The following is a 27771-nucleotide window of genomic DNA, read 5'->3' on the forward strand; positions in this document are numbered from 1 at the left end:
ATACCAGCATTGTTTGTAGGTGAGCTGGAACTGAGCGTTAGCACCGCAAGCCTTACCGACAAAAACTCGTAATCTAGCCGTAAGAATTTATTTCAGTTAGATAAATTGGCATTCAAAGTGACTGTTTACATTAAGGATATATGTACTTTTAGTGTCCTAATTAGAATTGCATGAAAATCAATTGTGGGTTAAATAACGTAATTGTATTGCCTGATGTTAGTGGCTAAAATTCTGGTATTTCACTGTGATGTTTTAAATGCAATTCTGATTTGAGAAACTATTGCGAATAAGTCAACTTTTATGATTGTTACATAACATATTATAATACAGGGAGTGCAGAATTATTAGGCAAATTAATATTTTGACCACAGCATCCTCTTTATGCATGTTGTCTTACTCCAAGCTGTATAGGCTCGAAAGCCTACTACCAATTAAGCATATTAGGTGATGTGCATCTCTGTAATGAGAAGGGGTGTGGTCTAATGACATCAACACCCTATATCAGGTGTGCATAATTATTAGGCAACTTCCTTTCCTTTGGCAAAATGGGTCAAAAGAAGGACTTGACAGGCTCAGAAAAGTCAAAAATAGTGAGATATCTTGCAGCACTCTTAAAATTGCAAAGCTTCTGAAGCGTGATCATCGAACAATCAAGCGTTTCATTCAAAATAGTCAACAGGGTCGCAAGAAGCGTGTGGAAAAACCAAGGCGCAAAATAACTGCCCATGAACTGAGAAAAGTCAAGCGTGCAGCTGCCAAGATGCCACTTGCCACTTGCACTGGAGTGCCCAAAAGCACAAGGTGTGCAATACTCAGAGACATGGCCAAGGTAAGAAAGGCTGAAAGACGACCACCACTGAACAAGACACACAAGCTGAAACGTCAAGACTGGGCCAAGAAATATCTCAAGACTGATTTTTCTAAGGTTTTATGGACTGATGAAATGAGAGTGAGTCTTGATGGGCCAGATGGATGGGCCCGTGGCTGGATTGGTAAAGGGCAGAGAGCTCCAGTCCGACTCAGACGCCAGCAAGGTGGAGGTGGAGTACTGGTTTGGGCTGGTATCATCAAAGATGAGCTTGTGGGGCCTTTTCGGGTTGAGGATGAAGTCAAGCTCAACTCCCAGTCCTACTGCCAGTTTCTGGAAGACACCTTCTTCAAGCAGTGGTACAGGAAGAAGTCTGCATCCTTCAAGAAAAACATGATTTTCATGCAGTGCTCCATCACACGCGTCCAAGTACTCCACAGCGTGGCTGGCAAGAAAGGGTATAAAAGAAGAAAATCTAATGACATGGCCTCCTTGTTCACCTGATCTGAACCCCATTGAGAACCTGTGGTCCATCATCAAATGTGAGATTTACAAGGAGGGAAAACAGTACACCTCTCTGAACAGTGTCTGGGAGGCTGTGGTTGCTGCTGCACGCAATGTTGATGGTGAACAGATCAAAACACTGACAGAATCCATGGATGGCAGGCTTTTGAGTGTCCTTGCAAAGAAAGGTGGCTATATTGGTCACTGATTTGTTTTTGTTTTGTTTTTGAATGTCAGAAATGTATATTTGTGAATGTTGAGATGTTATATTGGTTTCACTGGTAAAAATAAATAATTGAAATGGGTATATATTTGTTTTTTGTTAAGTTGCCTAATAATTATGCACAGTAATAGTCACCTGCACACACAGATATCCCCCTAAAATAGCTATAACTAAAAACAAACTAAAAACTACTTCCAAAACTATTCAGCTTTGATATTAATGAGTTTTTTGGGTTCATTGAGAACATGGTTGTTGTTCAATAATAAAATTAATCCTCAAAAATACAACTTGCCTAATAATTCTGCACTCCCTGTAATTAAAACGTGTATAGTATTGACTCATAATCTGATTCCTACAAAAATATTTCAATGTGTTTATAGATATTAACTAATAAAAATAATTCAGGAATTTATATTCATTTTATGGTTTTTGGTATATGCCTATTTTATTGGGGTTTAGTTTAACCCCTTAATGACCACAATGTACCCTGTATGTCACTGGTCATTAAGGTTTTTTTCAGGACATAATAGCACAAGTCTAGCAAGAACACGCTATTAATGCCCTCCCTCCAGCAGGCTTTGTGGAATAGAGCAGTCTCAACGCTGGTGGCAAGACCGTGCTATAAAACAATCAAGTCCCAAAAAAAGGCCAGCGACATACAGGGTACGTCGCTGGTCCTTAAGGGGTTAAAGGATAATTATTAAATATATTGTGTTATAACCCGGCCATATACTGACAATGCTAAGGCACTGTGGCTGAGCTCTGTAGCAACCCAAGGGTTGCAGGTTCAAACCCTGGCGAGGTCCACTCAGCCTTTCATCCTTCCGAGGTTGATAAAATGAGCAGCGCCTTGAGACCCTTACGGGTGATTAGCCGCGCTTTACAAGTACCCAATACATACAGGTAGTTTAGGTGTGAATATAATTGTGTATGTATAAATATTTATTTAGCTATAAGATGGAGATTAGATAGAAATATAAGTATGTTTGTTTATATACCTGTTTAATACATTTTTAATAATTAACTACTCTGAATCGGGGCTAAACCACCTTAAGGGAAGAGAAGAGGACTTGGTACCCAGTCTCTCTCCTTAACTGCACATGTGCAAACAGAGTTTGCTTTATATCTGCATATTAGTTTGTGATTGGTTAGCATGGTTCTTTTGTTCTGGGGGACAGGGAAATCAGTGGAAAGAAAAAACATAAAACCTTATACTCCTTTGACAAAATAAAGCTGCAAAATTCTTCTCAGATATGAAGGTACATTATCATGTAGCTTACAATTTCTTTTGACAGATTGGCATTTTAGCCAATCAGTGCTGAATCAAAAATAACTCAATGGGAGGGAGCACAATATTATCTATTTGGCACACATGAACTAGCACTGTCTAGCTGTCAAAATGCACTGAGATAAGAGGCGACCTTCAATGGTTTAGAAATCAGTTTGAGCCTACATAGGTTTAGCTTTCAATCATGAAAGTTTATTTTTCACTTGACTGTCCCTTTGATGTCCCTTTAAATTTAAAATGAAACTAAAGAAAGTGCAGCAAATGACCTTATAGCTATTGGTTACTGGCTGACATAGATAAATACTGCACAAATTGTTTATTTATTCAGCACAGGAATATCCAGAAAAAACTCTAATACCTTGTAATACATAATATTCTTTGTTAATGAGTTAGAGTATCTAATTTAGCAATACTCCAGAGCAATGAAATCACATAAAAAAAGAAAGTTAAAAGGACAGTATACCCTTGACATTTTAATATAAAATCTTTATTTATGTGTAGTGAAACAGCTTTGCAACATATTTTTATTATTAATTTTACTCCCTTTCATGTAAACAGACTTCTCACCCTGTTACATAACTCTCCCTTAAAGGGACATTCCAGCCCAAATCTGAATCCACATGGATGAATTTCACTTTTGAAAAGAAGCATTTTAATAATATACATGTATTACAAAAATGCTTCTAATAAAAGATATTGCAGCTGCAGTATTTAAAATGCTGGTGCACTGAAAATATCTAGCTATGCTTCACGTGCACGTGCAGAGATAAATGTTAACACTAAACACAGTGCTAACTTTTACTAGAAGCATTTTTGCCAATATATGTTGTAAATATGTTTCTATTTAAAGATGTAATTAATCTATGTGCATTTACATTTTGACTGTAATGTCCCTTTAAGAAATATCTTGTAACTACAGGGGGTTTAGTGACTAGCGAGCAGAAAGTATTTATATGACATTCATGTCAGCATTTTACAGATATGGTTTGTACGTTCTGCGGAGTGATCTGCTGTCTGTAGCAGGAAATGTTTTCTGCACTTCATTCTGCAACTGAAAGTGAAACTAAAATATTCAGAAAGAGATTAGAGCAGTGTTAGGGCGTTGTTGTCCTAGTTCTGGGTAAAATACAAATCGGGGGAGCTAAAGAGGAAAACAATGAACAACCCGAGAGCTTCCAAAATAATCTGTTTGCTGTTGGCATTTTCACTCACAGAAACAGGTATGAGTAAATGAGAGCTCTGCTTGTATAGTTGTGTGTGTATCTGTTTGATTGTTGGATTTGTGTGTGAGAAAGAGTGTGGTGTTTGTGTGATTTGTGTGTAGTGTTTTTGTGTATAAGTGTGAGTGTGTGTATGCGTGAATGTGTGTCTGTGTATGTTTGAGGTACTCAGAGGCGTAACTAGAAACCACAGGGCCCAGCTGCAAGAATCTAAGAAGGGCCCCCCACCCCCTCAAAAAAAAGTGAATTTGATACATATAATTTTTTATTTTTTTTTACATTTAACACAGAAAAAAAAATGTGATTCAGATTACATGTCTGCAAAATGAGGTACCCTGTGCCCACAGTCTGTGAGATGTTCTGACCCCCTATTACACTGTTTAACCCCCCAATACTGTATATAGTGAGTCAGTGACACAGTCTGTAATCTGCTGGTGAGATGGCTGGCCTGACCCTACCCGCCCCAGTACTTTATAAAGTGACCACAGTAGTCTGTGACAAAGTCCAGCCCCCCGTACTGTATATAGTGGTACTGTATAGTGACACTGTTTACCCCCTCCCCCCATGCTGTAGTTACAAGGTCTGTAATTTGCTGGTTCCACAAACATACACACACACACATACATGCATAAATACACACACAGTCACATACATACATACATATACACACATACATGCATAAATACTCACACAGTCACATACATACATACATACACACACATGCACACACACACACATGCATAAATATACACACAGTCACATACATACACACACACATACCTAAATACACACACAGTCACACACATACACACACATAAACAACAATGGGTAAAACAGAAAGACAAACCCCTATAATCAGAGACACTAGTGAAGCATCATGTCACACTCACATGATATCAGTGCAGGCAGTGTCAGGTCAACGTTTTTTTTTTTTAAGCTGGGCCCCCACCCTTGGGGGCCCAGTCGCAATTGCGACATCTGCACGCCCTGTAGTTTCGCCCCTGGAGGTACTTGTATGTGCGTGTGAGTATGTGTATATGCCTGCTTGTGAGATTATGTGTAGTATTCATGTGTGTCTGTGAGCACGAGTATATGTGTGTGCTGGGAAGTGTGTGCGTGTGTAGTATTTGTATGTGAGTGTGTGTTATCCTGTATGTGTGAGTATATGTTTGTGGTGCTTTTGTGTGGTATTTGTGTATCAGTGTTTGGGAGTGTGTGTATGTGTGCCTGTCTGACTGTGAGTATGTGTGTAGTACTTGTATATTTGTTTGAGTATGTGTGTGTGTGTAATATTTGTATGTCTGTGAGCATGAGTATATATGTGTGTGTGTGCGTGTGTATTATTTGTATGTGAGTGTGTGTGTGGTCCTGTATGTATGTGTGGGAGTTTGTATGGTGTTTGAGTATGTGGGTGTTTTGTGTCTGTCTGCAAGCATATCTGTATTTGTGTGTGGTATTTCTGTGTGAGTGTGTGTCTGAGAGTGTTGTGCGTGAGTGTATGTGTGTCTGTGAGTGTGTGTATGTATATTTTATATTTATTTCTGAGTCTGTGTTCATGACTGTGTGGTATTTGTGTGTGAGTGTGTGTTTGTGTGCTATTCTGTGTGTTTGTGGTATTTGTGTGTGTCTCTTAGAGAGTATGTGTTTGTGAGTATGTGACATTTGTGTGCCTGTGCACAATTATATGTGAATGTGTTTATCTGTGCATGTGATTGTATGTCTGTGTGCCTGATTGTGTGTGGTATTTGTGTGTATGTGCTTGTGGTATTTGTTTGTGTGTCTTGAAGCGTATGTGTTTGTGAATGCGTGGCATTTGTGTGTCTGTGCATAATTATATGTGTGTGTATCTGTGCATGTGAGTGTGTGCATCTTTGTGCCTGATTGTGTGTGGTATTTGTGTGTGTATGTGAGTATGTTTGTGTATAACATAGTAACATAGTAGATGAGGTTGAAAGAGGACAAAAATCAATTGAGTTCAACCTATACTTATCCTACTTGATTTACAATAAAGAAGCTCCAAACGTTGACCCATTTACTACAAGCAATCTTATTACTGAATTCTGTTTCTAGACAGAAATGTATCTAAGCCATTTTTAAATGTATCTAAGGTATTGGCATGTTCTACCTCCTTAGGCAACGAGTTCCACAATTTGATTGCTCTCACAGTGAATAAACATTTACGTTTAAGGGACAGTCTACACTAAAATTGTTATTGTTTAAAAAGATAGATAACGCCTTTACTACCCAGTCCCCAGCTTTGCACAACCAACATTGATATATTAATATACTTTATAACATTTAAACATCTAAATTTTTGCCTGTTTCTAAGCCACTACAGACTGCCTCTTATCGCATGATTTTATATTTGCTTTTCACAACAGGAGACTGCTAGTTAGCTAGTAACTAAGATAAGGGGCAGTCTGCAGAGGCTTAGATACAAGGTAATCACAGAGGTAAAAAGTATATTAATATAACTGAGATAAGGAGCCATCTGCAGAGGCTTAGATACACGGTAATCACAGAGGTAAAACATATTAATATAACTGAAATAAGGAGCAGTCTGTAGAGGCTTAGATACAAGGTAATCACAGAGGTAAAAAGTATATTAATATAACTGAGATAAGGAGCAGTCTACAGAGGCTTAGATACAAGGTAATCACAGAGGTAAAAAGTATATTAATATAACTGAGATAAGGAGCCATCTGCAGAGGCTTAGATACAGGGTAATCACAGAGGTAAAAAGTATATTAATATAACTGAGATAAGGAACAGTCTGCAGAGGCTTAGATACAAGGTAATCACAGAGGTAAAAAGTATATTAATATAACTGAGATAAGGAGCAGTCTGCAGAGGTTTAGATACAAGGTAATCACAGAGGTAAAAAGTATATTAATATAACTGAGATAAGGAGCCGTCTGCAGAGGCTTAAATACAGGGTAATCACAGAGGTAAAAAGTATATTAATATAACTGAGATAAGGAGCAGTCTGCAGAGGTTTAGATACAAGGTAATCAGAGGTAAAAAGTATATTAATATAACTGAGATAAGGGGCAGTCTGCAGAGGCTTAGATACAAGGTAATCACAGAGATAAAAAGTATATTAATATAACTGAGATAAGGGGCAGTCTGCAGAGGGTTAGATACAGGGTAATCACAGAGGTAAAAAAATATATTAATATAACTGAGATAAGGAGCAGTCTGCAGAGGCTTAGATATAAGATAATCACAGAGGTAAAAAAGTATATTAATATAACTGAGATAAGGAGCAGTATGCAGAGGCTTAGATATAAGATAATCAAAGAGGCAAAAAGTATATTAATATAACTGAGATAAGGAGCAGTCTACAGAGGTTTAGATACAAGGTAATCACAGAGGTAAAAAGAATATTAATATAACTGAGATAAGGGGGCAGTCTGCAGAGGCTTAGATACAAGGTAATCACAGAGGTAAAAAGTATATTAATATAACTGAGATAAGGAGCCGTCTGCAGAGGCTTAGATACAGGGTAATCACAGAGGTAAAAAGTATATTAATATAACTGAGATAAGGAGCAGTCTGCAGAGGCTTAGATACAAGGTAATCACAGAGGTAAAAAGTATATTAATATAACTAAGATAAGGGGCAGTCTGCAGAGGCTTAGATACAAGGTAATCACAGAGGTAAAAAGTATATTAATATAACTGAGATAAGGAGCCATCTGCAGAGGCTTAGATACAGGGTAATCACAGAGGTAAAAAGTATATTAATATAACTGAGATAAGGAGCAGTCTGCAGAGGCTTAGATACAGGGTAATCACAGGATAAAAAGTATATTAATATAACTGAGATAAGGAGCAGTCTGCAGAGGCTTAGATACAAGGTAATCACAGAGGTAAAAAGTATATTAATATAACTGTGATAAGGAGCAGTCTGCAGAGGCTTAGATACAAGGTAATCAGAGTTAAAACATATATTAATATAACTGAGATAAGGAGCAGTCTGCAGAGGTTTAGATACAAGGTAATCAGAGGTAAAAAGTATATTAATATAACTGAGATAAGGAGCAGTGCAGATAATTAGATACAGGGTAATCACAGAGGTAAAAAGTATATTAATATATCTGAGATAAGGAGCCGTCTGCAGAGGCTTAGATACAGGGTAATCACAGAGGTAAAAAGTATATTAATATAACTGAGATAAGGAGCAGTCTGCAGAGGCTTAGATACAAGGTAATCAGAGGTAAAACGTATATTAATATAACTGAGATAAGGAGCAGTGCAGAGAATTAGATACAGGGTAATCACAGAGGTAAAAAGTATATTAATATATCTGAGATAAGGAGCCGTCTGCAGAGGCTTAGATACAGGGTAATCACAGAGGTAAAAAGTATATTAATATAACTGAGATAAGGAGCAGTCTGCAGAGGCTTAGATACAAGGTAATCAGAGGTAAAACGTATATTAATATAACTGAGATAAGGAGCAGTCTGCAGAGGTTTAGATACAAGGTAATCAGAGGTAAAAAGTATATTAATATAACTGAGATAAGGGGCAGTCTGCAGAGGCTTAGATACAAGGTAATCAGAGGTAAAAAGTATATTAATATAACTGAGATAAGGAGCAGTGCAGATAATTAGATACAGGGTAATCACAGAGGTAAAAAGTATATTAATATATCTGAGATAAGGAGCCGTCTGCAGAGGCTTAGATACAGGGTAATCACAGAGGTAAAAAGTATATTAATATAACTGAGATAAGGAGCAGTCTGCAGAGGCTTAGATACAAGGTAATCAGAGGTAAAACGTATATTAATATAACTGAGATAAGGAGCAGTGCAGAGAATTAGATACAGGGTAATCACAGAGGTAAAAAGTATATTAATATATCTGAGATAAGGAGCCGTCTGCAGAGGCTTAGATACAGGGTAATCACAGAGGTAAAAAGTATATTAATATAACTGAGATAAGGAGCAGTCTGCAGAGGCTTAGATACAAGGTAATCAGAGGTAAAACGTATATTAATATAACTGAGATAAGGAGCAGTCTGCAGAGGTTTAGATACAAGGTAATCAGAGGTAAAAAGTATATTAATATAACTGAGATAAGGGGCAGTCTGCAGAGGCTTAGATACAAGGTAATCACAGAGATAAAAAGTATATTAATATAACTGAGTTAAGGGGCAGTCTGCAGAGGGTTAGATACAGGGTAATCACAGAGGTAAAAAAATATATTAATATAACTGAGATAAGGAGCAGTCTGCAGAGGCTTAGATATAAGATAATCACAGAGGTAAAAAAGTATATTAATATAACTGAGATAAGGAGCAGTCTGCAGAGGCTTAGATACAAGGTAATCACAGAGGTAAAAAGTATATTAATATAACTGAGATAAGGGGCAGTCTGCAGAGGCTTAGATACAAGGTAATCACAGAGGTAAAAAGTATATTAATATAACTGAGATAAGGAGCCATCTACAGAGGCTTAGATACAGGGTAATCACAGAGGTAAAAAGTATTTTAATATAACTGAGATAAGGAGCAGTCTGCAGAGGCTTAGACACAGGGTAATCACAGGATAAAAAGTATATTAATATAACTGAGATAAGGAGCAGTCTGCAGAGGCTTACATACAAGGTAATCACAGAGGTAAAAAGTATATTAATATAACTGAGATAAGGAGCAGTCTGCAGAGGCTTAGATACAAGGTAATCAGAGGTAAAACGTATATTAATATAACTGAGATAAGGAGCAGTCTGCAGAGGTTTAGATACAAGGTAATCAGAGGTAAAAAGTATATTAATATAACTGAGATAAGGGGCAGACTGCAGAGGGTTAGATACAGGGTAATCACTGAGGTAAAAAGTATATTAATATAACTGAGATAAGGAGCAGTGCAGAAAATTAGATACAGGGTAATCACAGAGGTAAAAAGTATATTAATATAACTGAGATAAGGAGCCGTCTGCAGAGGCTTAGATACAGGGTAATCACAGAGATAAAAGGTATATTAATATAACTGAGATAAGGAGCAGTCTGCAGAGGCTTAGATACAAGGTAATCACAGAGGTAAAAAGTATATTAATATAACTGAGATAAGGAGCAGTCTGCAGAGGCTTAGATACAAGGTAATCGGAGGTAAAACGTATATTAATATAACTGAGATAAGGAGCAGTCTGCAGAGGGTTAGATACAGGGTAATCACAGAGGTAAAAGTATATTAATATAACTGAGATAAGGAGCCGTCTGCAGAGGCTTAGATACAGGGTAATCACAGAGATAAAAGGTATATTAATATAACTGAGATAAGGAGCAGTCTGCAGAGGCTTAGATACAAGGTAATCACAGAGATAAAAAGTATATTAATATAACTGAGATAAGGGGCAGTCTGTAGAGGGTTAGATACAGGGTAATCACAGAGGTAAAAAAATATATTAATATAACTGAGATAAGGAGCAGTCTGCAGAGGCTTAGATATAAGATAATCACAGAGGTAAAAAAGTATATTAATATAACTGAGATAAGGAGCAGTCTGCAGAGGCTTAGATATAAGATAATCAAAGAGGCAAAAAGTATATTAATATAACTGAGATAAGGAGCAGTCTACAGAGGCTTAGATACAAGGTAATCACAGAGGTAAAAAGAATATTAATATAACTGAGATAAGGAGCCGTCTGCAGAGGCTTAGATACAGGGTAATCACAGAGATAAAAGGTATATTAATATAACTGAGATAAGGAGCAGTCTGCAGAGGCTTAGATACAAGGTAATCACAGAGGTAAAAAGTATATTAATATAACTGAGATAAGGGGCAGTCTGCAGAGGCTTAGATACAAGGTAATCACAGAGGTAAAAAGTATATTAATATAACTGAGATAAGGAGCCATCTGCAGAGGCTTAGATACAGGGTAATCACAGAGGTAAAAAGTATATTAATATAACTGAGATAAGGGGCAGTCTGCAGAGGCTTAGATACAAGGTAATCACAGAGGTAAAAAGTATATTAATATAACTGAGATAAGGAGCCATCTACAGAGGCTTAGATACAGGGTAATCACAGAGGTAAAAAGTATATTAATATAACTGAGATAAGGAGCAGTCTGCAGAGGCTTAGACACAGGGTAATCACAGGATAAAAAGTATATTAATATAACTGAGATAAGGAGCAGTCTGCAGAGGCTTAGATACAAGGTAATCACAGAGGTAAAAAGTATATTAATATAACTGAGATAAGGAGCAGTCTGCAGAGGCTTAGATACAAGGTAATCAGAGGTAAAAAGTATATTAATATAACTGAGATAAGGAGCAGTCTGCAGAGGTTTAGATACAAGGTAATCAGAGGTAAAAAGTATATTAATATAACTGAGATAAGGGGCAGTCTGCAGAGGGTTAGATACAGGGTAATCACAGAGGTAAAAAGTATATTAATATAACTGAGATAAGGAGCAGTGCAGAAAATTAGATACAGGGTAATCACAGAGGTAAAAAGTATATTAATATAACTGAGATAAGGAGCCGTCTGCAGAGGCTTAGATACAGGGTAATCACAGAGATAAAAGGTATATTAATATAACTGAGATAAGGAGCAGTCTGCAGAGGCTTAGATACAAGGTAATCACAGAGGTAAAAAGTATATTAATATAACTGCGATAAGGAGCAGTCTGCAGAGGCTTAGATACAAGGTAATCGGAGGTAAAACGTATATTAATATAACTGAGATAAGGAGCAGTCTGCAGAGGTTTAGATACAAGGTAATCAGAGGTAAAAAGTATATTAATATAACTGCGATAAGGAGCAGTCTGCAGAGGCTTAGATACAAGGTAATCGGAGGTAAAACGTATATTAATATAACTGAGATAAGGAGCAGTCTGCAGAGGTTTAGATACAAGGTAATCAGAGGTAAAAAGTATATTAATATAACTGAGATAAGGGGCAGTCTGCAGAGGGTTAGATACAAGGTAATCACAGAGGTAAAAAGTATATTAATATAACTGAGATAAGGAGCCGTCTGCAGAGGCTTAGATACAGGGTAATCACAGAGATAAAAGGTATATTAATATAACTGAGATAAGGAGCAGTCTGCAGAGGCTTAGATACAAGGTAATCACAGAGGTAAAAAGTATATTAATATAACTGAGATAAGGGGCAGTCTGCAGAGGCTTAGATACAAGGTAATCACAGAGGTAAAATGTATATTAATATAACTGAGATAAGGAGCCATCTACAGAGGCTTAGATACAGGGTAATCACAGAGGTAAAAAGTATATTAATATAACTGAGATAAGGAGCAGTCTGCAGAGGCTTAGACACAGGGTAATCACAGGATAAAAAGTATATTAATATAACTGAGATAAGGAGCAGTCTGCAGAGGCTTAGATACAAGGTAATCACAGAGGTAAAAAGTATATTAATATAACTGAGATAAGGAGCAGTCTGCAGAGGCTTAGATACAAGGTAATCAGAGGTAAAACGTATATTAATATAACTGAGATAAGGAGCAGTCTGCAGAGGTTTAGATACAAGGTAATCAGAGGTAAAAAGTATATTAATATAACTGAGATAAGGGGCAGTCTGCAGAGGCTTAGATACAAGGTAATCACAGAGGTAAAAAGTATATTAATATAACTGAGATAAGGGGCAGTCTGCAGAGGCTTAGATACAAGGTAATCACAGAGGTAAAAAGTATATTAATATAACTGAGATAAGGAGCCATCTACAGAGGCTTAGATACAGGGTAATCACAGAGGTAAAAAGTATATTAATATAACTGAGATAAGGAGCAGTCTGCAGAGGCTTAGACACAGGGTAATCACAGGATAAAAAGTATATTAATATAACTGAGATAAGGAGCAGTCTGCAGAGGCTTAGATACAAGGTAATCACAGAGGTAAAAAGTATATTAATATAACTGAGATAAGGAGCAGTCTGCAGAGGCTTAGACACAGGGTAATCACAGGATAAAAAGTATATTAATATAACTGAGATAAGGAGCAGTCTGCAGAGGCTTAGATACAAGGTAATCACAGAGGTAAAAAGTATATTAATATAACTGAGATAAGGAGCAGTCTGCAGAGGCTTAGATACAAGGTAATCAGAGGTAAAACGTATATTAATATAACTGAGATAAGGAGCAGTCTGCAGAGGTTTAGATACAAGGTAATCAGAGGTAAAAAGTATATTAATATAACTGAGATAAGGGGCAGTCTGCAGAGGGTTAGATACAGGGTAATCACAGAGGTAAAAAGTATATTAATATAACTGAGATAAGGAGCAGTGCAGAAAATTAGATACAGGGTAATCACAGAGGTAAAAAGTATATTAATATATCTGAGATAAGGAGCCGTCTGCAGAGGCTTAGATACAGGGTAATCACAGAGGTAAAAAGTATATTAATATAACTGAGATAAGGAGCAGTCTGCAGAGGCTTAGATACAAGGTAATCAGAGGTAAATCGTATATTAATATAACTGAGATAAGGAGCAGTCTGCAGAGGTTTAGATACAAGGTAATCAGAGGTAAAAAGTATATTAATATAACTGAGATAAGGGGCAGTCTGCAGAGGGTTAGATACAGGGTTATCACAGAGGTAAAAAGTATATTAATATAACTGAGATAAGGAGCAGTCTGCAGAGGCTTACATATAAGATAATCACAGAGGTAAAACGTATATTAATATAACTGAGTTAAGGAGCAGTCTGCAGAGGCTTAGATACAAGGTAATCACAGAGGTAAAAGTATATTAATATAACTGAGATAAGGGGGCAGTCTGCAGAGGCTTAGATACAAGGTAATCACAGAGGTAAAAAGTATATTAATATAACTGAGATAAGGAGCAGTCTGCAGAGGCTTAGATACAAGGTAATCAGAGGTAAAACATATTAATATAACTGAGATAAGGAGCAGTCTTCAGAGGTTTAGATACAAGGTAATCAGAGGTAAAAAGTATATTAATATAACTGAGATAAGGGGCAGTCTGCAGAGGCTTAGATACAGGGTAATCACAGAGGTAAAAAGTATATTAATATAACTGAGATAAGGAGCAGTGCAGAGAATTAGATACAGGGTAATCACAGAGGTAAAAAGTATATTAATATATCTGAGATAAGGAGCCGTCTGCAGAGGCTTAGATACAGGGTTATCACAGAGGTAAAAAGTATATTAATTTAACTGAGATAAGGAGCAGTCTGCAGAGGCTTAGATACAAGGTAATCAGAGGTAAAACGTATATTAATATAACTGAGATAAGGAGCAGTCTGCAGAGGTTTAGATACAAGGTAATCAGAGGTAAAAAGTATATTAATATAACTGAGATAAGGGGCAGTGTGCAGAGGGTTAGATACAGGGTTATCACAGAGGTAAAAAGTATATTAATATAACTGAGATAAGGAGCAGTCTGCAGAGGCTTACATATAAGATAATCACAGAGGTAAAACGTATATTAATATAACTGAGTTAAGGAGCAGTCTGCAGAGGCTTAGATACAAGGTAATCAGAGGTAAAACGTATATTAATATAACTGAGATAAGGGGCAGTCTGCAGAGGCTTAGATACAAGGTAATCACAGAGATAAAAAGTATATTAATATAACTGAGATAAGGGGCAGTCTGCAGATGGTTAGATACAGGGTAATCACAGAGGTAAAAAAATATATTAATATAACTGAGATAAGGAGCAGTCTGCAGAGGCTTAGATATAAGATAATCACAGAGGTAAAAAAAGTATATTAATATAACTGAGATAAGGAGCAGTCTGCAGAAGCTTAGATATAAGATAATCAAATAGGCAAAAAGAATATTAATATAACTGAGATAAGGGGGCAGTCTGCAGAGGCTTAGATACAAGGTAATCACAGAGGTAAAAAGTATATTAATATAACTGAGATAAGGAGCCGTCTGCAGAGGCTTAGATACAGGGTAATCACAGAGATAAAAGGTATATTAATATAACTGAGATAAGGAGCAGTCTGCAGAGGCTTAGATACAAGGTAATCACAGAGGTAAAAAGTATATTAATATAACTGAGATAAGGGGCAGTCTGCAGAGGCTTATATACAAGGTAATCACAGAGGTAAAAAGTATATTAATATAACTGAGATAAGGAGCCATCTGCAGAGGCTTAGATACAGGGTAATCACAGAGGTAAAAAGTATATTAATATAACTGAGATAAGGAGCAGTCTGCAGAGGCTTAGATACAGGGTAATCACAGGATAAAAAGTATATTAATATAACTGAGATAAGGAGCAGTCTGCAGAGGCTTAGATACAAGGTAATCACAGAGGTAAAAAGTATATTAATATAACTGAGATAAGGAGCAGTCTGCAGAGGCTTAGATACAAGGTAATCAGAGGTAAAACGTATAGTAATATAACTGAGATAAGGAGCAGTCTGCAGAGGTTTAGATACAAGGTAATCAGAGGTAAAAAGTATATTAATATAACTGAGATAAGGGGCAGTCTGCAGAGGGTTAGATACAGGGTAATCACAGAGGTAAAAAGTATATTAATATAACTGAGATAAGGAGCAGTGCAGAAAATTAGATACAGGGTAATCACAGAGGTAAAAAGTATATTAATATATCTGAGATAAGGAGCCGTCTGCAGAGGCTTAGATACAAGGTAATCACAGAGGTAAAAAGTATATTAATATAACTGAGATAAGGAGCAGTCTGCAGATGCTTAGATACAAGGTAATCAGAGGTAAAACGTATATTAATATAACTGAGATAAGGAGCAGTCTGCAGAGGTTTAGATACAAGGTAATCAGAGGTAAAAAGTATATTAATATAACTGAGATAAGGCTCAGTCTGCAGAGGGTTAGATACAGGGTAATCACAGAGGTAAAAAGTATATTAATATAACTGAGATAAGGAGCAGTGCAGAAAATTAGATACAGGGTAATCACAGAGGTAAAAAGTATATTAATATATCTGAGATAAGGAGCCGTCTGCAGAGGCTTAGATACAAGGTAATCACAGAGGTAAAAAGTATATTAATATAACTGAGATAAGGAGCAGTCTGCAGAGGCTTAGATACAAGGTAATCAGAGGTAAAACGTATATTAATATAACTGAGATAAGGAGCAGTCTGCAGAGGTTTAGATACAAGGTAATTAGAGGTAAAAAGTATATTAATATAACTGAGATAAGGGGCAGTCTGCAGAGGGTTAGATACAGGGTTATCACAGAGGTAAAAAGTATATTAATATAACTGAGATAAGGAGCAGTCTGCAGAGGCTTACATATAAGATAATCACAGAGGTAAAACGTATATTAATATTACTGAGTTAAGGAGCAGTCTGCAGAGGCTTAGATACAAGGTAATCACAGAGGTAAAAAGTTTATTAATATAACTGAGATAAGGGGGCAGTCTGCAGAGGCTTAGATACAAGGTAATCACAGAGGTAAAAAGTATATTAATATAACTGAGATAAGGAGCAGTCTGCAGAGGCTTAGATACAAGGTAATCACAGAGGTAAAAAGTATATTAATATAACTGAGATAAGGAGCAGTCTGCAGAAGCTTAGATACAAGGTAATCACAGAGGTAAAAAGTATATTAATATAACTGAGATAAGGAGCCGTCTGCAGAGGCTTAGATACAGGGTAATCACAGAGGTAAAAAGTATATTAATATAACTGAGATAAGGAACAGTCTGCAGAGGCTTAGATACAAGGTAATCACAGAGCTAAAAAGTATATTAATATAACTGAGATAAGGAGCAGTCTGCAGAGGCTTAGATACAAGGTAATCAAAGAGGTAAAAAGTATATTAATATAACTGAGATAAGGAGCAGTCTGCAGAGGCTTAGATATAAGATAATCACAGAGGTAAAAAGTATATTAATATAACTGAGATAAGGAGCAGTCTGCAGAGGCTTAGATACAGGGTAATCAGAGGTAAAAAGTATATTAATATAACTGAGATAAGGAGCAGTCTGCAGAGGTTTAGATACAAGGTAATCAGAGGTAAAAAGTATATTAATATAACTGAGATAAGGGGCAGTCTGCAGAGGCTTAGATACAAGGTAATTACAGAAGTAAAAAGTATATTAATATAACTGAGATAAGGAGCAGTCTGCAGAGAATTAGATACAAGGTAATCACAGAGGTAAAACAGTATATTAATATAACTGAGATAAGGAGCAGTCTGCAGAGACTTAGATATAAGATAAGCACAGAGGTAAAAAGTATATTAATATAACTGAGATAAGGAGCAGTCTGCAGAGGCTTAGATATTAGATAATCACAGAGGTAAAAAGTATATTAATATAACTGAGATAAGGAGCAGTCTGCAGAGGCTTAGATACAGGGTAATCACAGAGGTAAAAAGTATATTAATATAACTGAGATAAGGACCAGTCTGCAGAGGCTTAGATATAAGATAATCACAGAGGTAGAAAAAAGGATATGAATATAACTGAGATAAGGAGCAGTCTGCAGAGGCTTAGATATAAGATAATCAAAGAGGCAAAAAGTATATTAATATAACTGAGATAAGGAGCAGTCTACAGAGGCTTAGATACAAGGTAATCACAGAGGTAAAAAGAATATTAATATAACTGAGATAAGGGGGCAGTCTGCAGAGGCTTAGATACAAGGTAATGACAGAGGTAAAAAGTATATTAATATAACTGAGATAAGGGGCAGTCTGCAGAGCCTTAGATACAAGGTAATCACAAAGGTAAAAAGTATATTAATATAACTGAGATAAGAGGGCAGTCTGCAGAGGCTTAGATACAAGGTAATCACAGAGGTAAAAAGTATATTAATATAACTGAGATAAGTGGCAGTCTGCAGAGGCTTAGATACAGGGTAATCACAGAGGTAAAAAGTATATTAATATAACTGAGATAAGGAGCAGTCTGCAGAGAATTAGATACAAGGTAATCACAGAGGTAAAACAGTATATTAATATAACTGAGATAAGGAGCAGTCTGCAGAGACTTAGATATAAGATAAGCACAGACTGAGATAAGGGGGCAGTCTGCAGAGGCTTAGATACAAAGTAATCACAGAGGTAAAAAGTATATTAATATAACTGAGATAAGGGGGCAGTCTGCAGAGGCTTAGATACAAGGTAATCACAGAGGTAAAAAGTATATTAATATAACTGAGATAAGGGGCAGTCTGCAGAGCCTTAGATACAAGGTAATCACAAAGGTAAAAAGTATATTAATATAACTGAGATAAGAGGGCAGTCTGCAGAGGCTTAGATACAAGGTAATCACAGAGGTAAAAAGTATATTAATATAACTGAGATAAGTGGCAGTCTGCAGAGGCTTAGATACAGGGTAATCACAGAGGTAAAAAGTATATTAATATAACTGAGATAAGGAGCAGTCTGCAGAGAATTAGATACAAGGTAATCACAGAGGTAAAACAGTATATTAATATAACTGAGATAAGGAGCAGTCTGCAGAGACTTAGATATAAGATAAGCACAGAGGTAAAAAGTATATTAATATAACTGAGATAAGGAGCAGTCTGCAGAGGCTTAGATATTAGATAATCACAGAGGTAAAAAGTATATTAATATAACTGAGATAAGGAGCAGTCTGCAGAGGCTTAGATACAGGGTAATCACAGAGGTAAAAAGTATATTAATATAACTGAGATAAGGAGCAGTCTGCAGAGGCTTAGATATAAGATAATCACAGATGTAAAAAGTATATCAATATAACTGTGTTGGTTATGCAAAACTGGGGAATGGGTAATAAAGTGATTATCTCTCTTTTAAAACAATAAAAATGATATTGTAGACTGTCCCTTTAATTAATTCTGATTATGCTTTCCTCCCTTGCATCAATGCCTCTTTTAGTACATGCTAGTACTTTGTTAGCCTTATGGGCCACTGCCCTGCATTGTGCAGTCATTGCTTGTTATCTATAAGTACTCCCAAATCACTTTCCTCTTCTGTTTTGCTAAGCCTAGTCCAATTTTTAAATCCAAAATCTAGAGCCTTTGTTTTATTAGTATTAAAGTGATGGTAAATCCTAGTGTTTTTGAAATGCTAGGATTTACCAGTGCCATAAATAAAGGTGACTTTTAGTCATGAAGTATAAAAAACTTCATGCTGAAATCCAAACAGTCCTCTTGACAAAGGTGACGTTATTTGTGCAAAGTTTGGAATGTGGGTGCACTAGGGGGTATATGCCTCTCTCTAGGAACCTCCTAAAAATGTTCCAAAATTCATGAAAATGTAAATGCTGTGTGGGAGAAGGTGCTAAAAAGCTTAAACACCAAAAATATATATATAATATACCTAATATAGGACACTCTGTACATCTCTAATGTGCAAACTTAGAATTAAATATATATGTTCATAAATGCTAAAATATTCTACTAACCTAAACATTTAATTTATGCATATAATTTATTAACTCTCTCTCTGGAAACCTCCTAGAGGAGATCCAAATTGTATACGATAGAAATACGTAGTTTGAGAGGGTACTGATGTGCTATAGCACCAAAATCTGATCTAACAATTCTCAATATAGAATTTAAATTTATTTATTTATTTATTTATTTATAAAATATTTTACCAGGAAGGATACATTGAGATTTCTCCCGTTTTCAAGTATGTCCTGGGACCACAAAACATTGCATTGATACAATAGGGTACAATAAAATACAAAAACAATAATAATACACAATATATGCAAAAATTTAACATAGAGCAGGTAGAAAATATTTAATCAACCATGACAGGAGCATTCTGTTTTGAGATATGTAGAGAGGGATCTTTTAAAGGATAGGCTTGGGGAAGTTTTGAAAGTGTGCAGGAGGTCATTCCATAATTGTGGTGCTCTGTAGGAAAAGGAGGATCGAGCTGCTTTCTTTTTGTATTGAGGCAAGCTAAATAATGTGCTGGTACTGGATCAGAGGTTATGGGAGGTGGGAACAGCCGGGGAGAGCATTCTGCTCAGGTAGAGTGGGAGCTTCCCAGAAAGGCTCTTAAACACAAGGCAGGAAAGCTGGAGGGAGCGTCTGGATTCCAGCGTCAGCCAGTTTAGTTCTTTTAGCATGTCACAATGTTGGGTCCTGTAGTTACATTGTAGCACAAAGCGTCAGAACGAGTTATACAATGTATTAAGTTTATTAAGGTGAGTTTGCGGTGCAGGTGCGTATACAACGTCCCCGTAATCCACAATAGGCATCAGCATTTGCTGTACAATCTTTTCCCTTACTGTAGGGCTGAAGCAGGATTTGTTTCTGTACAGGGCACCTAGTTTTGGATAAAGTTTAGATGCACGTTTTTCTATGTGGAGGCCAAAAGATAGATTGGGGTCTAACAACATACCTAAGTATTTGAAACAGTGGACAGTGGTCAGCGTGCAATAGGATTTTGTTTTGATGCGTAGATGGGAATTTTGTAATTTGTGTAATTTAGGTCCTGTTCCAAAGATCATTGTGACAGTTTTGTCAGTGTTTAGGAAGAGTTTGTTTTTTGAGATCCACTTTTCTACCTCGGTGAACTGGTCTTGGAGCACTGCCTCAAGCTGCGGCAGATTGGATTTGTTTGCATAGATTACTGTGTCGTCTGCGTACATGTGTACAGTTGAGGATTTGCAGACATTAGGCAGATCATTTATAAATAATGTGAATAGTAGGGGGCCGAGAATGGAACCTTGGGGAACACTACACGTGACTGGGAGAGGGAGGCAGTCGCTGTCAGAAACGGAGACATATTGTGATCAATCCGATACATATTATCGAAACCAGGTTAACGGACGATCAGCAATACCAGAGTTTTTTAGTTTGAGCAGTAGTATGTCATGGTCTACTGTGTCAAAGGCCTTTGCAAAATCAAGGAAAATTGCTCCAGTTAGGTCTCCTTGTTCCATGGATGTCGTTGCAAACTTTTAAGAGGGCAGTTGTAGTGGAGTGATTTGGGCGAAAACCTGATTGATCAGGGGTCAGATAGTTAGAATGTTGGTAATACTCGCATAATTGCGTAAGGACGCATTTTTCTAAGAATTTTGACAATACTGGAAGCAATGATATAGAGCGATAGTAGTTAGAAACCAAGGTTAACTCCCCACTTTTATGAATAGGCACTACTCTTGCAGTTTTCCAGAGTTTGGATATGTATCCAGACATCAAGGATTTGTTAATTATGGTTGTGACAGGCTTACGAATTGCTGGCGCACTGAGCTTCAACAGCATTGCTGGGATTTGATTAGGTCCAGACTGGTTTTTCATTTTTAGATTATTAAGGTGTTTCTTAATGACATTGATGGGTACAGGTCTAAAACTGTATGAACTTCTAATAAAACAAGCAATGAATTAGTCTATGAAAACGGCATATATGGAAAAGTATTATATATTTAATAGAAGAACGCTAGACTCTTGCACTAATTTCATAAAATGCAACTCTCAGTTTATAAAAATACAATATTCTACTATGAATAAAAAACAGGGATGTCTCCCTTTAACATATAAAGTTTGTATTGTCTGTATTGACCACCTTGTTCGAAATGGATATGAGATCCGTTTGTCCCTTTTAGGATACAAATAGTATAAAATCAATTTCTCTTGGAAGCGATTTCCCTTGGAAACAGTAAAGTGCTGTAATATGTTCAGAGACAATGACACAAAACCTGCGGGCCTTGCGTTGAATAGACTCACCACTGGGAGTATCACCTGATACGGATAGGGCTCATCTAACCGTTGGTTGCGGCTCCGGTTTTGGCGTGTACTTTTCCTCAGCGTGTGAGTGCGTGTGAGTGCAGCTTCAACTTCCGTGTATGTCATGTGACCTTATTGCGGCTTTCCAATTCGTCAATCTTTAAAGTCTCTGTATTCAGATGTCAAACTCTCGAAAGCTTCAACAAGTACTTGTCCTCTGATGATCTGTGGTGAACCAGGCACCCCAAGCAATTAATTTGATGCGTTTCACCAGGTATCTGGGCTTTATCAAGGATGTAATTGAATGTTGGTGCCAAATAGTTATATCCATTGCCAGCTTCTTATTGGTTCTTGGTTTAAAGTGGTATTATGACGATATCCAGTGGTTTTGTCCATAAAGGTGCAATTTTATTTTAAAAGGTTTTCCTCTTTGTTTATTAAAATGTTGCAAAATAGGCAGAGACAAATATCGCTATATTGAATACAGAGTATATGGAAATTATAATATATGTATATATAGTAAACATTGCAAAGAATGGTCCTATTTTTGAAGTTTATAGGTCTACAAGTGAACAGATTAAAAATCATAGTGTGAATTGATACGGATGACTCCAGCTGATTAGAGAAGGCGTGCTTTATGGAGAGAGGCTGAGTAGTGTTATTTGGGCACGAGAGCTAAACTACCGAGACTGACACCTAGGAATAAAAAAGTTGTTAACAGCGGAACACCAACACTGTGAGTATGCCTTTCTATGCTTGCATGTGACTCTTGGAATTTATCTGTTATGACCCAGCTCTAAGCCACGGAGATGTGGAACTGTGCTTTGATGTGAGCCTGATTAACCCTACGGATACACGAGCTGACAGGCCAGTACTACTTTCATTATTACTTGTTATACCATCTTCTCCTGCATGTTTAATAGCGGGCTACTTGTGGGCACATTGTTTATAGCTGGGCTACTCAGAAATACTAGGGGCATTGATGCTAACATTTGAAGTAACTGCTTAAAGGTATATCATTTGCACGACCCCACCAATGGTCTAAGAAAAGTCACATTGCCTGATCGTTTTTGCACAGAGTTTAAAGTTAGGTGAACACGCTGTATTGTAACCTGGTTTGCCTTTTCTACGGAACGGTACTAAATATATATATCCGTATTCTCCATTTAACACTACATGTCGCGAAGGTGACAGTCTCTCTCAGCACACAGCACAGTCCTGAACTCTATCTTGAGCAATACGGTTGCTCACTTTACAATTGATTTTTACCCTGTCTTAAGGTTCAGCACTCTATTTACATTCCCTTCTTTATTGAGCCAGCGGATCACTACAAATACAGTTCTCATATACTGTCTAAAAGCCGTGTTGTGTGTGGGATTTCATTTGGTTTCCTGAATAAGGATTTATGATTTTTTCTTTATTAGAATTTCAGTACAAATAAGCAAAGTAGCTGCATAGCACTTTTGGATAAAGACATTTTGAGTATGGATAACATGTCACAGTCAGACTCTTTTTTTCTCTCTTAATGAGATGGAGGAAGAAAATTGGGATGCATTGGAATTAACAGATGTGTTTGAAAGTGATACACCCAACACATTATTAGGAGATTACTTTTATGATTTGTAGAATTTAAAGAAGAAGGAGCAATAGCTAAAATGGGACAAATGGATTCTTTCTAAATATATTAGTATGAAAATGATTCCCAGGTGTCTGAGGATTAATACATTTCCCACCTATCATGTAAAGGACCCTGGGTTCATTGAAAGATGGAATCAGGTCCTAACGGACTGTTCACTTAAGCTTATAGCTCTTTTGATTGAATATAAAGATACATTGTTGATAGAGGTTAAGGATAAGATAATCACCCTGCAGGGTGATATGAATAAGTATAAATTGTGTAATGTTTACCCAGAATATGACGCTATACTTAAGAATGTTATAGAAGAGTCTAAGAAATTAATTATCCAAATTAAACACTCTAAGTATATACGTGACCAGAAAGACTATAGCAATGGTACAGTTTATATTTGGCGAAAGAAACAGAGAGGTAGAGTTTAGTCGCAGACACATAATAATAGATCTAGGGCTCAACAACCTGGCAAGGAGGAAAAAAACAAGCCAAATAGAGTGGTTGGATCAAAACAGGTTGTTTTCTCTGACTCAGAACCTGAGCAGACAGATGAGGACAGATTTGCCTCAAGTTTTGATGATGAGGGCTGCTCCGGCTCAGAGGGAGAGATAACTGAACTATTAGAGAACACAGAATTTAACTCTATGGATCCCAAGGGAGCAGTAATGGGAGCTGTACCCAAGAGAGGTGGGAGAGGTCGTCGTAGAAGGGGACGGTCTCTCTATTCCCAATCTGGTACTACTAGAGAAACAGCTACTAATGATGTGGGACCTAATATGCAGGTTTTTCAGTGGGCTCCAAAACAACCCAGAGGGGGAGGGAGGGGCTACTCACAAAGGAAAGAGGAAACATCTACTCAGTCTCAGAGGTACCCAGTGAGAGAAAGCAGGAGCACCAGGGGGCACAGATACCAGTGAGTGACTTTTCGGTGGTTAATCTATTCTCATACCAACTCACAGATGTCGAGAGAAAAGTCCTGGGGTATGGTCTAAATTTTGTCCCATCTAGGGATTTTGATTTATTCCAGACCATACTGGATGTAAATAAAATGGTAAGGGATCTTACCTTAAGGAAGTTCTTCTCGACATCTTCTGATATTATGCCCAGTGAAGTGCATACTCAGGAGGGGGAGAGGAATAATCACGACATGACGTTTAGTGATGTCTGTGCCTTAATAGATCTAGAAGATTTGGGTGGTACACAGGAGGCTAGATCGGAAGCTATACCAACGAGTCAAAAACAACATAATTTGAAATCCCGGTGTAAGTTTTATCCACTACAAATTAGGGGTAAAAGTTTGGAGGTCTTCCACAAGAGAGTCATTGAAGATCTTACACAGCTAGATGAATCTAGAAAACATGACCACAACTCTAATTTGTCCAGGTTGGAAAAGGAGGCTGTTGCCACATTACAAAACAACAAGGAGGTGGTAATCCGCCAATCGGATAAAGGGGGAAGTGTTGTCCTATTAGATACAGGTACCTATATAAAAGAGGCATTAAGGCAACTAGAGGACCCTGAAGCCTACATGGGATTGTCTAGGGATCCTACACCAGAGTACAAGGCAATTCTAAGGGACCTGTTGGATGACGGGGTGGAGATGGGCATTATCGATGAGTAGACATATGATTGTCTGATGGTGGAAAATCCTGTAATGCCCATCTTTCACCACCTTCCAAAGGTCCACAAGAGCCTGGTGGATGTACAGGGCAGGCCAATAGTGGCAGGAATTGGTTCCCTTTTGGAACCTTTGTCCAGGTGGGTGGACCAATTCCTGCAACCGCTAGTTCAAAGATTACCTAGCTTTGTGAAGGACACTACCCATGTGCTCTCTAGACTTGAGGATGTTATTTGGGAGGAGGGGTACAGTTGGACTACCATTGATGTTGTGTCCCTGTACTCCTCCATACCACACGAGTATGGTCTGCAAGCTGTTTCGTATTTTTTGAAAAGAGAAACTGACCTTTCCCCTGAACACGGAGAGTATGTGCTAAGAGCGGTTAGCTTTCTACTCCGGCATAATTTCTTCATGTTTAGGGGTAAATTCTACCTCCAGAGACATGGAACTGCTATGGAGCAAAGTTTGCCCACTCCTACGCCAACCTGTTCATGGGGTGGTGGGAGTGGTTCCACGTCTTTGGGGGTAATAGAAACCATACTCAATATATCATAAAATACTTGCGCTATATTGATGACCTGTTGGTCATCTGGTCAGGCAGCAAAGACCAATTAGACACTTTGGTTGATATGCTCAATGTCAACAATGTTGGTCTGCGATTCACCTTTGAGTGGAACCAGACTAGCATAAACTACTTGGATGTTACCCTCAGATTTGATGGTGATACTGGGGGGGTATCCTCATCTCTCTACAGGAAGCCAATTTCCGGGAACAAGCTGTTGCATTCCAGGAGTAGCCATCCCAGGCATGTCTTTAAAGGCATTGCCAAAGGCCAATTTATGCGGATAAAAAGAAATTGTTCCCGGAAAGAGGATTTCCTGAGGGAAAGTGAGGATTTGAAAGTGAGACTAAAGGAGAGAGGTTACTCTAAAAATCTGATCAACAAGACCTTCATGGAAGTCTCTGCAATGGATATGAGATGTAACCAAGGAAGGTCAAGAGATAACAGACTGAGGAATGATACTTCCACTAGAATTAAACCCAATCTGGTCACTGCTTTCTCTAACGAATTCGACAAGGTCTGTAAAGTTATTGAAAGGAATTTGCCTATACTTCGAGGTGATACAGTATTGAGACAGATTATGGATGATGGATGCAATTTCATCTATAAACGTAATTTGACCCTGGGCAACATTTTGTCTCCCAGTATGCTGCCTCAACAGGATAGTGGTAGCTCATGGCTAAAAGTCAAGGGAACATATAAATGTGGTAAAAAGACATGCAAGTCATGTGACCACATGGTTGTTTCAAAAACCTTTTCTTCAACCAAAACGCTGAAGGTTTTTGACACTAGGGGTTGCATCAAGTGTGGCAGTAGATATGTCATTTACTTAATTGAATGCACCCAGTGCAAAAAACAATATGTAGGCAGAACCACTAGGCCTGTGGGTAAGCGGATTAGGGAGCATCTCTCCTATGTCTCTCAAGAAAGGGCTGTTTCTGCTCTATCCAAACATTTTCTGGAGGTACACATGGGAGATGTTGGAACCTTCAGGTGGCGGGCTATTGAGTCAGTGTCCAGACCACCTAGGGGAGGTGATTTATTCCATATCCTCTCCAGGCAAGAGATCTACTGGATACATAGGCTCGGTAGCCTGGTACCTGAGGGTTTCAATTCGGAATTAGACATTAATTATTGGCACAGATAGTGCTTGACTCTACCATTTTTTCCTTGGCATTCCAGAATTGGTTAATACTTATAGCCATTTAGCAATCCACCTCTCTTTGGGCTTGAAGGCACACCTTAAGGTTTAAGAGTGTCTTATTTATAAATACATCTTCATTATATATTTAGGTTTAGTGTATGAAGCACCAAATGTTAATCCTAATGTTTAGCCATTTGATTGTATGGTTCTATAGTTCATATTTAAATGTTAATAACAATTTTTAATATTTTCATATTGATTGTTGTTTCTTTAACACATTTGTAAAATTACTTTTGTAAATTTGCATTTATGAACCAGTGTTTGCATTTGGCTATTCAGAAATTTGTTTTGATATTTGTTTTGATACCTATTACTTTATTTATTATTTATTACTTTTCTTTCACAGTAATTACCTAGCTGGTTTTGATCGGTCAATGTATTTAAGAAATGATGAATGTATTTACTTACCTATAAGTGTAAATCCATAGCACATGCCTATAGTCCACATATATATATATATATATATATATATATATATATATATATATATATATTTAAATCTTCATTTGTAATTTTATATATATAACACATCCCTTTTCTGAGACAGTTAAGAGTAACAAGTTTGTTTTTAATTTGTTTTTCCTATACCACTCCCATTTGGGGAGTGGCTAACAGGTATATAAGGTGTGTTCTTTGAATACCTGTTATCTGTCTATGACTACGGCCACACTGGGCCGAAACCGGTCAGACCTTTCTTACTTGTCTCTCTGCTGAGAGTTTTTATGACCATGTTTTATCCTATTGAATTTCTACAATAAAGGTTTGCTTTTTATACCTATGGATTTGGAAATCAAGTGATTCTTTTTTCCACCTTAGACGCGCTCTGGATATCCATTTGTTTTTTTTTTTGTGAATTGATACATATTAAAAATTATGTGTATTATATCAAGTGGGATAATACTAAACCTATCTAGATATAGTGAACAGAAATGTGATATATACGCATAAAATTAAATTTAAAAGAAGAAATGTATCAAATATTATTATTATTTTTTTTTAAATTAAATATTTTTTTATTTATGAATACATGATAATTTTGAATACATGAGAACAGACATAAAGTTGTATAAACAAAATTTAACCACATTGTTAAACACAATATATATATAGCATCAT

The 27771-nt window shown here is 37.0% G+C and overlaps 1 protein-coding gene across 2 annotated transcripts in view; it reads left to right on the plus strand.

The window, feature by feature from the left end:
* The first annotated feature begins 3844 nt into the window (after positions 1 to 3844).
* The window catches only part of NCR3LG1 (natural killer cell cytotoxicity receptor 3 ligand 1), a 154649-nt gene continuing 130722 nt past the window's right edge, over positions 3845 to 27771 (plus strand). For both annotated transcript variants that reach the window (XM_053720638.1, XM_053720639.1), the window contains exon 1: positions 3845 to 4043. In XM_053720638.1, the coding sequence (XP_053576613.1) occupies positions 3980 to 4043 (64 nt within the window). In that variant the 5' untranslated portion in view covers positions 3845 to 3979. The remainder of the gene's footprint in view (positions 4044 to 27771) is intronic.

Source organism: Bombina bombina, chromosome 7 (genome assembly GCF_027579735.1).
Source record: "Bombina bombina isolate aBomBom1 chromosome 7, aBomBom1.pri, whole genome shotgun sequence".
Taxonomy (NCBI): domain Eukaryota; kingdom Metazoa; phylum Chordata; class Amphibia; order Anura; family Bombinatoridae; genus Bombina; species Bombina bombina.